Below are 13,462 nucleotides of genomic sequence, written 5' to 3'. Positions count from 1 at the left end.
TGATTCCCACGGGCAGCCCGGATTGAGAGCCCCTGATAGAGCAAGGGTGGCTGCACTTCACCCTTATCACAAGGCCTTCATTAAGGCCTTCAAGCAGCAGAGGCTTGAAGCCAGGTCTGTTCCAGGAATCAGCTGTAGGGGAGAAGATGGAGGTTGCTGCCGGAATTCAGAGGGGAAGAGTAGACTTGGACTTGAACAGCAGCAGTGGAGATCAAGACAGAAACATTCAAGTGCAACTTAGCATCCTTATGAACTCTAATTGGTTACCCCAGGGAGAGGGGTAGCCAGTAGCCATTGCTATCAGCAGATCTGGATGGTTTCAAGGGGAGCTGCACATATGCCTGGAAGAAGAATCTATAAATTCAAAAACAATGGGCAGTTTATTTAGTAGTTAGTTCTAGAATAATGGACAAATTAATTGGCAATTTAGCAGTATTCAGGTTGTTGGAGCAAAGGTCATTTGACATCAGAAGTAAACAGGCTCCCTCAGAGAAACTAATGCGTTTTATTTTAAGTAACAGAAGTAGAATCAAGTATGTTTTTTACAGTTTTAACACATACAGTCATAGGTTCTCAGTGAACTGGTGTCAGGGCCTCATACAGTCTCTGTGCAGCGAGTTCCACCATTTCTCGGAGGGATTCATCATCTTCACTTCCTTCTTCACATTCTACAGTCTGAAAATGAAGGCATAAATAAGACTAATTATTAGAATTAAGTCTATAATGATTATATGGAAGATAAATGAATGCTCTTTAAAAAAACAATCATTTCATAAAAAATTAGCCAGGTATGGTGGCATGTGCCTGTGGTCCCAGATACTCAAGGGAGGATCACTGAGCTCGAGAGGTTGAGGCTGCAGCGAGCTGACCGCGCCACTGCACTCCAGCCTGGGCGGCACAGCGAGCCCCAGTCTCAAAAAAAGAACAATCATCTATGTGGGCAGAGGTCACGGTGGAACTGATTACCCTGAAACAGAACAGCTGCCTGACACACTTGTGGGCGTGCAGCTGGGGGCAGTGCTTCCTGACAGCACGATGATGGGCCGAATTAGTGATGATCTGAGGCAGAGGGAGAAAGACTGGGGAAAAGTCTAGTAAACTACATTTACATTAAAGCCCACATTTTGATCCAGTAAATGATACTCCAGGGAAGTTTGTGCCACACAAATTATTTGGCAAGGAATGGATGTGGCCATCCATCTACTCAACATTTGGTATTAAATTTGAGTTAAACTCACCAATAATCTACTTTTTTGTTGTTGTTTTTTGAGACGGAGTCTTACCCTGTTGCCCAGGCTGGAGTGCAATGGCGCAATCTTGGCTCACTGCAACCTCCGCCTCTCAAGTTCAAGCAATTCTCCTGCTTCAGCCTCCTAAGCAGCTGGGATTATAGGCGTGTGCCACCACACCCGGCTAATTTTTGCATTTTTAGTAGAGACGTAGTTTCACCATGTTGGCCAGTCTGGTCTCGAACTTGAGACCTCATGATCCGCCCTCTTCAGCCTCCTAAAGTGCTGGGATTACAGGCAAGAGCCACCTCGCCCGGCCGTTATTTCATTTTTATTAGACAGCAGTGATGTGATCTCAGCTCAATTCGACCTCTGCTTTCCGGGTTCTCCTGCCTTAGGATCCCGAGTAGCTGGGACTACAGGCGCACCACCACGCCCAGCTAATTTTTGTATTTTTAGTAGAAATGGGGTTTCACCATGTTGGCTAGGCTGGTCCCAAACTCTTGACCTCAGATGATCTGCCCACCTCGGCCTCCAAAAGTGTTGACATTACAGGCATAACCCACTGCACCTGGCCTTTTTTTTTTTTTTTTTTTTGAGACGGAGTCTTGCTGTCACCAGGGCTGGGTGCAATGGCGCAATCTTGGCTCACTACAAACTCCGCCTCCGGGATTCAAGCAATTCTCCTGCCTCAGCCTCCTAAGTAGCTGAGATTATAGAGGCGCACCACCACATCCAGCTAATTTTTTGTATTTTTAGTAGAGACGGATTTCCTACGTTGGCCAGGCTTGTCTTGAACTCCTGACCTTGTGATCCGCTTACCTTGGCCTCCCAAAGTGCTGGGATTACAGGCATGAGCCACCATGCCTGTAGTTACTTCTTAAAGCTCAACTATAAAACACTATATATGTTTAAAAAATGTTTTTATCATACCATAAACATTCCCCATTAAAAACTTAGGAAAGAAGAAAACACCACCTCTGACCTAATGATAACTATGGTTACCATTTTGATGTAGTGACTGTCTAGACTTTTTATATATATCTATATTAAAAACAAAAATGGGATTATTTCTCATATGTGCCATCTTGTACTTTTTTTCACTCAATGGTGTATAGTGGACAACTCTGCACGTTAATAAACCTGCATCTTTTTTTGGTACAAATGTATGGGGTACGTGTGCAGTTTTGTTACACACACAGAGAGCCCAATGGACTAGTCAAGGCTTCTAGGGCGCCTATCCCCTGGAGAGCAGCCACTGTACCATCATCCCCACCCCCGCTCACTCTTCTGAGTTTCCACTGTGTATCATTCCACTCTGTATGGCCATGTGTGTACATTTTTTTAGTATAAATGAGAAGATGGGATACCTGATTTTCTGTGCCTGGCTTATTTCACTAAAGACCTCCATTTCCATCCGTATTGCTGCAAAAGACCTAATTTCATTCTTTTTTTATGGCTGAATAGTACTCCATTGTGTACATATGCCACATTTTCTTTATCCATTCTTCTGCTGATGGACACTTAGGTTAAGGCCATATATTTGCTATTGTGAATTGTGATGCAATTAACATATGAGTGCAGGTTTTTTTTTTTCCAGATGGAGTTTCGCTCTTGTTGCCAGGCTGGAGTGCAGTGGTGCCATCTTGGCTCACTGCAACCTCTGCCTCCTGGGTTCAAGGGATTCTCCTGCCTCAGTCTCCCGAGTAGCAGGGATTACAGACACCCGCCATCATGCCTGGCTAATTTTTTTTGTATTTTTGTAGAGATGGTGTTTCACCATGTTGGGCAGGCTGGTCTTGAACTCCTGACCTCAGGTGATCTGCCCACTTCAGCCTCACAAAGTGCTGGGATTACAGGTGTGAGCCACTGTGCATGGCCACAGGTATCTTTTTGATATATTGATTTATCCTTTGGATAGGTATCCAGTAGTGGGACTGCTGTGTCAAATGACAGTTTATTTTCGTTTTTTTGAGAAATCTCCAAACTGTTTTCTGTAGAGGTTGTAGAATTCACAATCCCAGCAGCAGTGTGTAAGGCTCCCTTTCCCTGCCTGTCAACATGTTATTTTTTGTTTCTTTAATAATAGCCACTTTGGGGTAAGAGGGCATCTCACTGGTTTTCATTTATATTTGTATTTCTCTGATCATTAGTGAGGCTGAACATTTCTTCATATACATGTTGGCCATTTGTATGTCTTCTTTATTTTTTTTTTTGAGATGGGGTCTTTATTCTGTTGCCCTAGCTGGAGTGCAGTGGTGCAATCTCGGCTCACCGCAGCCTCATCCTCCTGGGATTATAGGCACATGCTACCGTGACTCATTTTTTTTTTTTTTTTTTGTAGAGATGAAGTCTTACTATGTTGCCGGGCTGGTCTTGAACTCCTGGGCTCAAGTGAGCCTTCTGCCTCAGCCTCCTAAAGTGTTGGGACTACATGCATGAGCCATCATGCCCAGCTTGTATGTCTTCTTTTGAAAAATGTTTATTTGCCGGGTGCAGTGGCACGTGCCTGTAGTCCCAGCTACTTGGGAGGCTGAGGTGGGAGGATCGCTTGAGCCCAGGAGTTATGGGCAGTAGTGCGCTATGCCCATCGGGTGTCATCACTAAGTTTGGCATCAATATGGTGATCTCACGGGAGTGGGGGACCACCAGGTTGACTAAGGAGGGGTGAACTGGCCCAGGTCGGAAACAGAGCAGGTCAAAACTCCCATGCTCATCAGTAGTGGGATCGCACCTGTGAATAGCCACTGCACTCCAGCCTGGGCAACATAGCGAGAACCTGTCTCTAAAAAAAAAAAAAAAAAGAAAAAGAAAAAAAAAATGTTTATTCATGGCCTTTGCCTACTTTTTTTTATTTTTTAGACAGCTTTGCTCTGTCACCCAGTCTGGAGTGCAGTGGCATGATCTCGGCTCACTGCAGCCTGTCTCTTGGGTTCAAGAAATTCTCTTGCCTCAGTCTCCAGAGAAGCTGGGAGTAAGGCGCCCACCACCATGCCGGCTAATTTTTGTCTTTTTAGTAGAGACAGGGTTTCGCCATGTTGGCCAGGCTGGTCTTGAACTCCTGACTTTGGGTGATCCACCCGCCTTGGCCTCCCAAAGTAATGGAATTACAGGCATGAGCCTCCATGCCAGGCCCTTTGCCCACTTCTTAATGGGATTATTTGTGGTTTTGTTGTTGCTGTTGAGTTCCTTATATATTCTGAATATTAGTCCCCTGTAAGATGCACAGTTTGTAAACATTTTGTCCCATTCAATGGGTGTCTTGTCCCTGTGTTGATTCTTTTTTTTTTTTTTTCTTTTTTGAGATGGTGTTTCACTCTTTTCTCTAAGGCAGTGGTGCAATCTCAGCTTGCTGCAACCTCCGCCTCCTGGATTCAAGCAATTCTCCTGCCTCAGCCTCCTGTGTAGCTGGGACTACAGGCACATGCCACCACACCCAGCTAATTTTTGCATTTTTAGTAGAGATGGGGTTTCACCATGTTGGCAAGGCTGGTCTCGAACTCCTGACTCCAAGTGATCTGCTGGTCTAGAACTCCTGACCCCAAGTGATCTGCTGGCCTCGGCCTCCAAAAGTGCAGGGATTATAGGTGTGAGCCACTGTGCTTGGCCTGTGTTGATTACTTCTTTTGCTATGCAGAAACTTTTGAGTCTCATTTGTCTCTTTTTGTTGCCTGTGCTTTTGAGGTCTTTGCCTAGACCAATGTCCCAAAGAGTTTTCCTCTGGTTTTCTTCTAGTACTTTTATAGTTTTGGGTTTTATGTTTAAGTCTTTAATCCATCCTGAGATGATTTTTGTATACAGGGATCCAGTTTCATCTACATAAGGCAATCCAATTTTCTAGCCCCATTTAATTGAAGAGAGTTATCAGCTTCGTCAAAGTCAGCTGGCTACACATACTTGGCTTGATCTCTGTGTTCTCTATAGTGTTCCACTGATGTATGTGCGTATTTTTATACCCGTCCCATGCTGTTTGGTTCCTCTTGCTCTGTCAGTATAATCTGCAGTCAGGTAATGTGATGCCTCCAGCTTTGTTCTTACTGCTCAGGACTGCTGTGGCTATCCTTTTTTTTTTTTTTGGCTCTTTTTGGTTCCATATAAATTTTAGGATTGTTTTTTCTAATTGTATAAAAAAGGACATTGTTATTTTGATAGGAATTGCACTGAATCTGTAGATTGCTTTGTGCAGTATGGTTATTTTAATATTAATTCTCCTGAGTCATGAGCACGGGATACTTTTCTGTTTGCATGTGGCATCTGTAATTTCTTTCATCCATGGCTTTTAGTAGAGATCGTTCACCTCCTGGGTTACATTTATTCCTGGGTTTGGTTTTTGTTTCCTTGTAGCAACTGTAAGTGGGACTGCCTTCTTGATTTCTCAGCTGGGTTGTCATTGGTATGTTGAAATGCTACTTTTTGTACGTTGATTTTTTTTTTTTTTTGAGACGGAGTTTTGCTGTTGTTACCCAGGCTGGAGTGCAATGGCGCGATCTCGGCTCACCGCAACCTCCGTCTCCTGGGTTCAAGCAATTCTCCTGCCTCAGCCTCCCGAGTAGCTGAGATTACAGGTGCGTGCCACCATGCCCAGCTAATTTTTGTATTTTTAGTAGAGACGGGGTTTCACCTTGTTGACCAGGATGGTCTCGATCTCTTGACCTCGTGATCCACCCGCCTCGGCCTTCCAAAGTGCTGGGATTACAGGCGTGAGCACCACGCCCGGCCTGTACATTGATTTTTAAATTTTTTTTTTTTTTTTTAAATCCAAAATGTGTTTATTGAGATGGTTTCCCACTCATCTTGATTCAGAGTGCTTTTAGTGCGGCTTCCTCCTGAAAGAACATCCTTCTGTAAGTCTTGCTTTTCCTCCTGTAGGCTGGCGGAGGGCAGTGGAGCAGCCAACACACAAAACTACCGTTTGTGCATGTTTGTGCATGTTTGTGCATGGCTGAAGACCGTGGTGATTTTATAGCATCCTGGGCATTTCACATTCATGAAGTAGGAATTGGGGCTCTGCACCAGGCGTTTCTTCTTGTGTTTCCTCTTCTCCTCTTCTGGAGAGGGATGAAGGAGATCCTTTGCGAGAGGCGTGTTCTCGTGGGTAGGTCGTCACCGCCGGAAAGGCTGATTTTTAAATTATTACTGGATTAATCAAATATAAGAGTTTTGGGGTGGTGTCTTTAGGTTTTTCTAGATATAAGAACAGATTATCAGCAAACAAGAATGATGTGACCTCCTCTTTTCTAGTTTGGATGCCTTTTCTTTCTTTCTCTTGCCTGACTGTACCATCATTCTTGGTAACTAAATATATATATTATTCCAAGTATAAGGATATACCATGTACATTCAGTTATTTTATCTCTTACTCTTGGATATTTACATTTCTTGCCATTTTTTGAAATGCTAAAATAGACATCCTTTTATATAAACTTTGCTCACTTAATTGTTATCTTTGGTTAAATTCAGTAAATGGAATTGTAGATAAAAGGCCTTACTTTTTTTTTTTCCTCTAGAGACAGAGTCTTGCTCTGTTGCCCAGGCTGGAGTACAGCGTGTGATCATAGCTCACTGCAGCCTAAACCCCTGGGCTCAAGTGATCCTCCCACCTCAGCATCCGAAATAGCTGGAATTACAGGTGTACCACCAGGGACCTACTTTTTAAAAGCTTTTGATGCACACCACCACACTGCTTTTCAGAAACAATGAATGTGCTGCCTAATTTATACTCTCTCTCCCCATCCCTCCCATAGCACCTGAAAATAACTGTTCCCTATTCTTTCACCATCACTGGGTCACATCACTCTCTTTAATCTGTGCCAGTATGCTAAGCATGATATAGCACTTTAAATGTGTACTTCCTCATGGAAACCAAACGTCGTATGTTCTCACTCATAAGTGGGAGCTAAGCTATGGGGATGCAAAGGCATAAGAGTGACACAATGGACTTTGGGGACCCAAGAGGAAAGAGTGGGACGGGGTGAGGCATAAGAGACTATAAACTGGGTACAGTGTACACTGCACAGGTGATGGGTGCACCAGAGTCTCACAAATCACCACTAAAGAACGTCTCCATGTAACCAAACAGACCTGCTCCCCAAACCCTATGGAAATAAATAAAATAAAATAGAAAAAAAGCTTACTTCCTCTTATTCTGAATGGATCTGAACATTAGTTTTATGTTTATTGGCTATCTATATTTCTTCCCTAGTGAACTACTTGTTCATGTTTCTAGCTTATTTTCCTATTAAGGTAAAATAAATCTAATTTTTTAAAGCACCTATGTAGTCAAAAAACATATAAAAGAAAATTACAGCATAGGTTATTTATTTGGAACTATTCTAATCTTCAAAAACAACCCTGTGAGGAAGATATCTTTGTTCATTCATCTTGTGGAATAATTCAGGCAGGAGCTGCGGGTGAGACAGGAGTAGGCCCCACAAACCTTTTTTTTTTTTGAGATGGAGTTTCGCTCTTGTTGCCCAGGCTGCAGTGCAATGGTGCAATCTCAGCTCATTGCAACCTCCGCCTCCTGGGTTCAAACAATTCTCCTGCCTCAGCATCCCGAGTAGCTGGGATTACAGGCATGCGCCACCATGCCTGGCTAATTTTGTATTTTTAGTAGAGATGAGGTTTCTCCATGTTGGTCAAGCTGGTCTCAAACTCCTGACCTCACATGATCTGCCCTCCTTGGCCTCCCAAAGTGCTGGGATTACAGGTGTGAGCCACTGCATCTGGCCTCTCAAACCTTATTGTTTGGAAAATCCACTTTGATCTTGCTGGTGCAAATAGAAGAGCAGCTTCTTTAAAACAGGGAGAGTCAATAGATGCCAAACTAGAGAACGGATGAGGTGAGGCAGGTGTGTTATGGAAAAGGACAGCAACGGAGTGACACACGTGGGAACCCTGCACTATGCAGCAGGCCGGAAAACACAGAAAACTTCATACATCATAATATAGAAGGAACAATGTGAAAAAAACGTTGGAAACACTGGAAGGAAATGGCAAAATGCAAAAGTAGACTGTTCAGCGTGAGGGCACAGATGATTTTTTGTCTTCGCTTGATTTCCCGAATGTCTGGAAATGTAGGAAGGACACTACATACCCGCGTCTCCAAGTTAAGGTTGGCAGTTTTCCCGTCCACTGTGACACTAAGAATAGAGTCATCCTTTACACTTATACAGTCTTCTCCAAATATGTCCCTTAAAATAAGCAGAAATGCAGGATTAGTGAAGAAGCCCAGCTCTACATATCTGAGGAAAAAATAAAACTGAAGACAGGTCCCAGTTCTAAAGCAGAATACTTGTATTTACTTGTTTTTGAGAGGGAGTCTTGCTCTGTCTCCCAGGCTGGAGTGCAATGGTGTGATCTGGGCGGCTCACTGCAACCTCCGCCTCCCACATTCAAGTGATTCTCCTGCCTCAGTCTCCTGAGTTGCTGGGATTACAGGTGCGTGCCACCACAGCCAGCTAATTTTTGTATTTTTAGTAGAGTCAGGGTTTTACCATGTTGGCCAGGCTGGTCTTGAACTCCTAGCCTCAAGTGATCCACCTGCCTCAGCCTCCCAAAGTGCTGGGATTACAGGTGTGAGCCACCGTGCTCAGCCTGTATTTACTCTTGAGACAAGCTTCTTATTTACCTTCATATAGCTTATTAAGTTTATAAAACAGGGAAAATACACAGCTATTATTCAAGAATGATCTACTCAGCAGGCATCATGCTAGGTGGTTTATATACGTTATCTTAACCTGTAATCATTTTGGTAAGGATCCCCTTTTACATGTGAAGAAAATAAGATACAGAAGTTAAGTGATTTGCTTAAAGCCTCATGGCTAGTAAACAGCTGAGCTGGCATTCAAATCCAGGATCTAGGTTAAAATGGCTCAGAAGCCCACTAGCTGTCCACTCCTACTTTAATTAAATTCGGTATTTATTAAGCATCTTCTATGTGGCAGGGGCTGTGCTAGGAGCTGGGATACAGAAGGCACTAAGATATTGCCTCTGTTATGGAGGAGAAGGTTTGATTGTTAATTTCAACATCGTCCTCACTGGTACAGAGGTGTTAGTAAATAGCAGCCCAACCAGCAGGCTGAGTGCAGGTAAGAAAGGCAGTCAGTGAGCCTAACAGCACATGGACCTCGGTCAGCCTAGGACAGTTAAGCACTGACAAGAGCGGATTAAGCTGGGGAAGGGGAGGTGGGAATCCACTGCTTGCATCTTCAGGCAGTTACTGTTCATCAAATGTGTGAATAAACTTAGCCGGGACACTTAACACAAAGGAAAAAGATCGATTGATCCATCAATCAATCTATCTACTATCTATCTATCTAGAGACAGAGTCTTGCTCTGTCACCAGGCTGGAGTGCAGTGTCATGATCTAGGCTCACTGCAACCTCCGCCTCCCGGTTCAAGCAATTCTCCAGCCTCAGCCTCTCAAGTAGCTGGGATTACAGGCATGTGCTCATTTTTGTAGTTTTAGTAGAGACGGCGTTTTGCCATGTTAGCCAGGCTGGTCTCGAATTGCTGACCTCAAGTGATCTGCCCACCTCAGCGTCCTGAAGTGTTGGGATTACAGGTGTGAGCCACCACACCCAGCCAAAAAGATTATATTTTAAATACAGAAATGTATTCAAAAGGATAGAAAAAAAAGGTTTCATTTTCATGTGATCCACTGTTGGCTTGTCTAAAGAAACCAATACATTTATTCCTATCTGATCCTAAGTATTTAAACAACTGGGAAAACAGCTGCATTTTTAAGTTTAAGGACATGAGAACCTCACATTCCTGGGCTAAATGGAAGCTCTGTCTCATACTCCTGTTCCTAAGAGTTGAATAGTTCCGGTGTGTTTGTGGAGGTGAGAGGGAGTGGAGCAGGAAGAGTGGTACCTTTGAAGACATGTGACAACTTCTATAAGGAAAGTCATCATTTAAAGCCTATCACCTTTTTTTTTTAAGCCACTAATTTGCTGTTTTAAAAAAGGTTAGTGTAGGGTAGAGATCCAAGATGGCCGCTTAGGAGGAACTCGGGAATGCAGCTCCGAGAGAAAGCACAGAGGGTGAGTGGACGCCGTATTTCCAGACTGATTTTTACTGCCCACAGACCAGGAGATTCACACGCAGAGAAGCCACACGGGTCGCTGGCGCCGCTGGCGCCGCTGGCTTGAACGGCGCAGCCGCTGGGCCGGCACCCTGAGGCAACGGCTCACTGTACAAAGTGAGAGAGTCTGAGTCCCCTATAAGCCAGCAAGGGGAGCTGAAACGGGGAGCCAGGCCAGCGCCACGAATCTCAGAGCCGCGGCTTTAGCTAACGCAGCGGCTCCGGAGGCAGATCAGATGAGACGGTGTCCCCTCTTACCCAGCAAGAAGACCTGAAACACAACTGAAACCGGGACGGTCCAGCTCTGTAGAGGAGGGGCGTTCTCCATAGGCACCCTGCTGTTCCCAGGGCAATCTAACAAGGCAATCCGCCACTACAGAGACTCCGTCACTACAGGGGCGGGCCAACATCGCGGAAGCAGTTCTAACTACACCCAGAGGTTCACACGGAAGCTGGGTGGAGCCCACAGCAGCTTAGCGAAGCCTCTGCAACCTAAGTGTGACTAGGCTGCCACCTTGTGGGCAGGGAAAACAGCAACCGCACAGGGGAACATCATAAAACCGTAACTCCCTGGGACAGAACACCTGGGGGGAAGAGCAGGGGGTTTATGAGTTCTGCCACAGCAGACTTAAAATTACCAAAATCAGAAAGACAACAACTACAAAGTCAACAGGTGGATAAATCCACAAAGATGGGAAGAAACCAGCGCAAAAAGGATGAAAACACCCAAAACCAGAACACTTCTCCTCCTACAAGGGATCACAACTCCTCACCAGCAAGGGAACAAGACTGGATGGAGAATGAGTGTGATGAAATGACAGAATCAGCTTTCAGAAAGTGGATAATAAGAAACTTCCGTGAGCTAAAAGAACATGTTCTAACCCAATGCAAAGAAACTAAGAACCTTGAAAAAAGACTTGACGAAATGCTAACAAGAATGGACAACTTAGAGAGGAATATGAGCGAATTGATGGAGCTGAAAAACACAACACGAGAACTTCGTGAAGCATGCACAAGTTTCAACAGCCGAATTGACCAAGCAGAAGAAAGGATATCAGAGGTCGAAGATCAACTCAATGAAATAAAACGAGAAGGCAAGATTAGAGAAAACAGAGTAAAAAGGAATGAACAAAGTCAACAAGAAATATGGGACTATGTGAAAAGACCTAATCTACGTTTGATAGGTGTACCTGAATGTGACGAAGAGAATGCATCCAAGCTGGAAAATACTCTTCAGGATATTATCCAGGAAAACTTCCCCAACCTAACAAGGCAGGCCAAGATTCAAGTCCAGGAAATACAGAGAACACCACAAAGATACTCCTCTAGAAGAGCAACCCCAAGACACATAATCATCAGATTCACCAGGGTTGAAATGAAGGAGAAAATACTAAGGGCAGCCAGAGAGAAAGGTCGGGTTACCCACAAAGGGAAGCCCATCAGACTCACTGCAGATCTCTCAGCAGAAACCCTACAGGCCAGAAGAGAGTGGGGGCCGATATTCAACATCCTTAAGGAAAAGAACTTTCAACCCAGAATTTCGTATCCAGCCAAACTAAGCTTCATAAGTGAAGGAAAAATAAAATCCTTTGTGAACAAGCAAGAACTCAGAGAGTTCATCACCACCAGACCAGCTCTACAAGAGCTCCTGAAGGAGGCACTACACATAGAAAAGAACAACCAGTACCAGCCACTCCAAAAACACACGAAAAGGTAAAGAGCATCAACACAATGAAGAATCTGCATCAACCAAAGGGCAAAACAGCCACCTAGCACCAAAATGACAGGATCGAATTCACACATAACAATATTAACCCTAAATGTAAACGGACTAAATGCCCCAATCAAAAGACACAGACTGGCAAATTGGATAAAAAACCAAAACCCATCAGTGTGCTGTATCCAGGAAACCCATCTCGCATGCAAGGATACACAAAGGCTCAAAATAAAGGGATGGAGGAAGATTTACCAAGCAAATGGAGAGCAAAAAAAAGCAGGAGTTGCAATTCTCATCTCTGATAAAATAGACTTTAAAGCAACAAAGATCAAAAGAGACAAAGAAGGACATTACATAATGGTAAAAGGATCAATGCAGCAAGAAGAGCTAACGATCCTAAATATATATGCACCTAATACAGGAGCACCCAGATACATAAGGCAAGTTCTTAAAGACTTACAAAGAGACTTAGACTCCCACACAATAATAGTGGGAGACTTCAACACACCCTTGTCAATATTAGACAGATCAACGAGACAGAAAATTAACAAGGATATCCAGGACTTGAACTCAGACCTGGAACAAGCAAACCTAATAGACATTTACAGAACTCTCCACCCCAAATCCACAGAATATACATTCTTCTCAGCACCACATCACACCTACTCTAAAATTGACCACATAATTGGAAGTAAATCACTCCTCAGCAAATGCAAAAGAACGGAAACCATAACAAACAGTCTCTCAGACGACAGTGCAATCAAGTTAGAACTCAGAATCCAGAAACCAACCCAGAACCGCACAGCCTCATGGAAAATGAACAACTTTCTCCTGAATGTTGACTGGATAAACACTGAAATGAAGGCAGAAATAAAGACGTTCTTCGAAACCAACGAGAATGAAGACACCACATACCAGAATCTCTGGGACACATTTAAAGCAGTCTCTAGAGGAAAATATATAGCAATAAGTGCCCACATGAGAAGAAAGGAGAGATCTAAAATTGACACCCTATCGTCAAAATTGAAAGAGCTAGAGGAGCAAGATCAAAAAAACTCAAAACCTAGCAGAAGACAAGAAATAACTAAGATCAAAGCAGAATTGAAGGAGATAGAGACACGAAAAACCCTTCAAAAAATCAATAAATCCAGGAGCTGGTTTTTTGAAAAGATCAACAAAATAGACAGACCACTAGCCAGACTAATAAAAAAGAAAAGAGAGAATAATCAAATAGATGCAATAAAAAATGACAAAGGGGATATCACCACAGATTCCACAGAAATTCAAACCATCATCAGAGATTATTACAAACAACTCTATGCACATAAATTAGAAAACCTGGAGGAAATGGATAAATTCCTGGACAGCTGCCTCCTCCCAAGCCTAAACCAGGAAGAAGTCGAAACCCTGAATAGACCAATAACAAGG

At 43.6% G+C, this 13,462-nt stretch overlaps 1 protein-coding gene and 1 pseudogene across 2 annotated transcripts in view; both read right to left on the bottom strand.

The window, feature by feature from the left end:
• Positions 1-486: 486 nt before the first annotated feature.
• CPSF3 (cleavage and polyadenylation specific factor 3) overlaps positions 487-13,462 on the bottom strand; it is a 57,528-nt gene continuing 44,552 nt past the window's right edge. For both annotated transcript variants that reach the window (XM_064363832.1, XM_064363833.1), the window contains exons 17-18: positions 8,326-8,422; positions 487-675 (exon numbers count right to left, since the gene is read on the bottom strand). In XM_064363832.1, coding sequence (XP_064219902.1) covers positions 574-675; positions 8,326-8,422 — 199 coding nt within the window. In that variant the 3' untranslated portion in view covers positions 487-573. The remainder of the gene's footprint in view (positions 676-8,325; positions 8,423-13,462) is intronic.
• Positions 683-6,332, bottom strand: LOC135269704 (small ribosomal subunit protein eS27-like; annotated as a pseudogene).

Source organism: Aotus nancymaae, unplaced genomic scaffold (genome assembly GCF_030222135.1).
Source record: "Aotus nancymaae isolate 86718 unplaced genomic scaffold, 86718_ANA_hifiasm-v0.15.2.pri h1tg000057l, whole genome shotgun sequence".
Lineage (NCBI taxonomy): Eukaryota > Metazoa > Chordata > Mammalia > Primates > Aotidae > Aotus > Aotus nancymaae.
The sequence above is the reverse complement of the archived record's forward strand: the minus strand, read 5'-3'. Positions and strand labels throughout refer to the sequence as shown.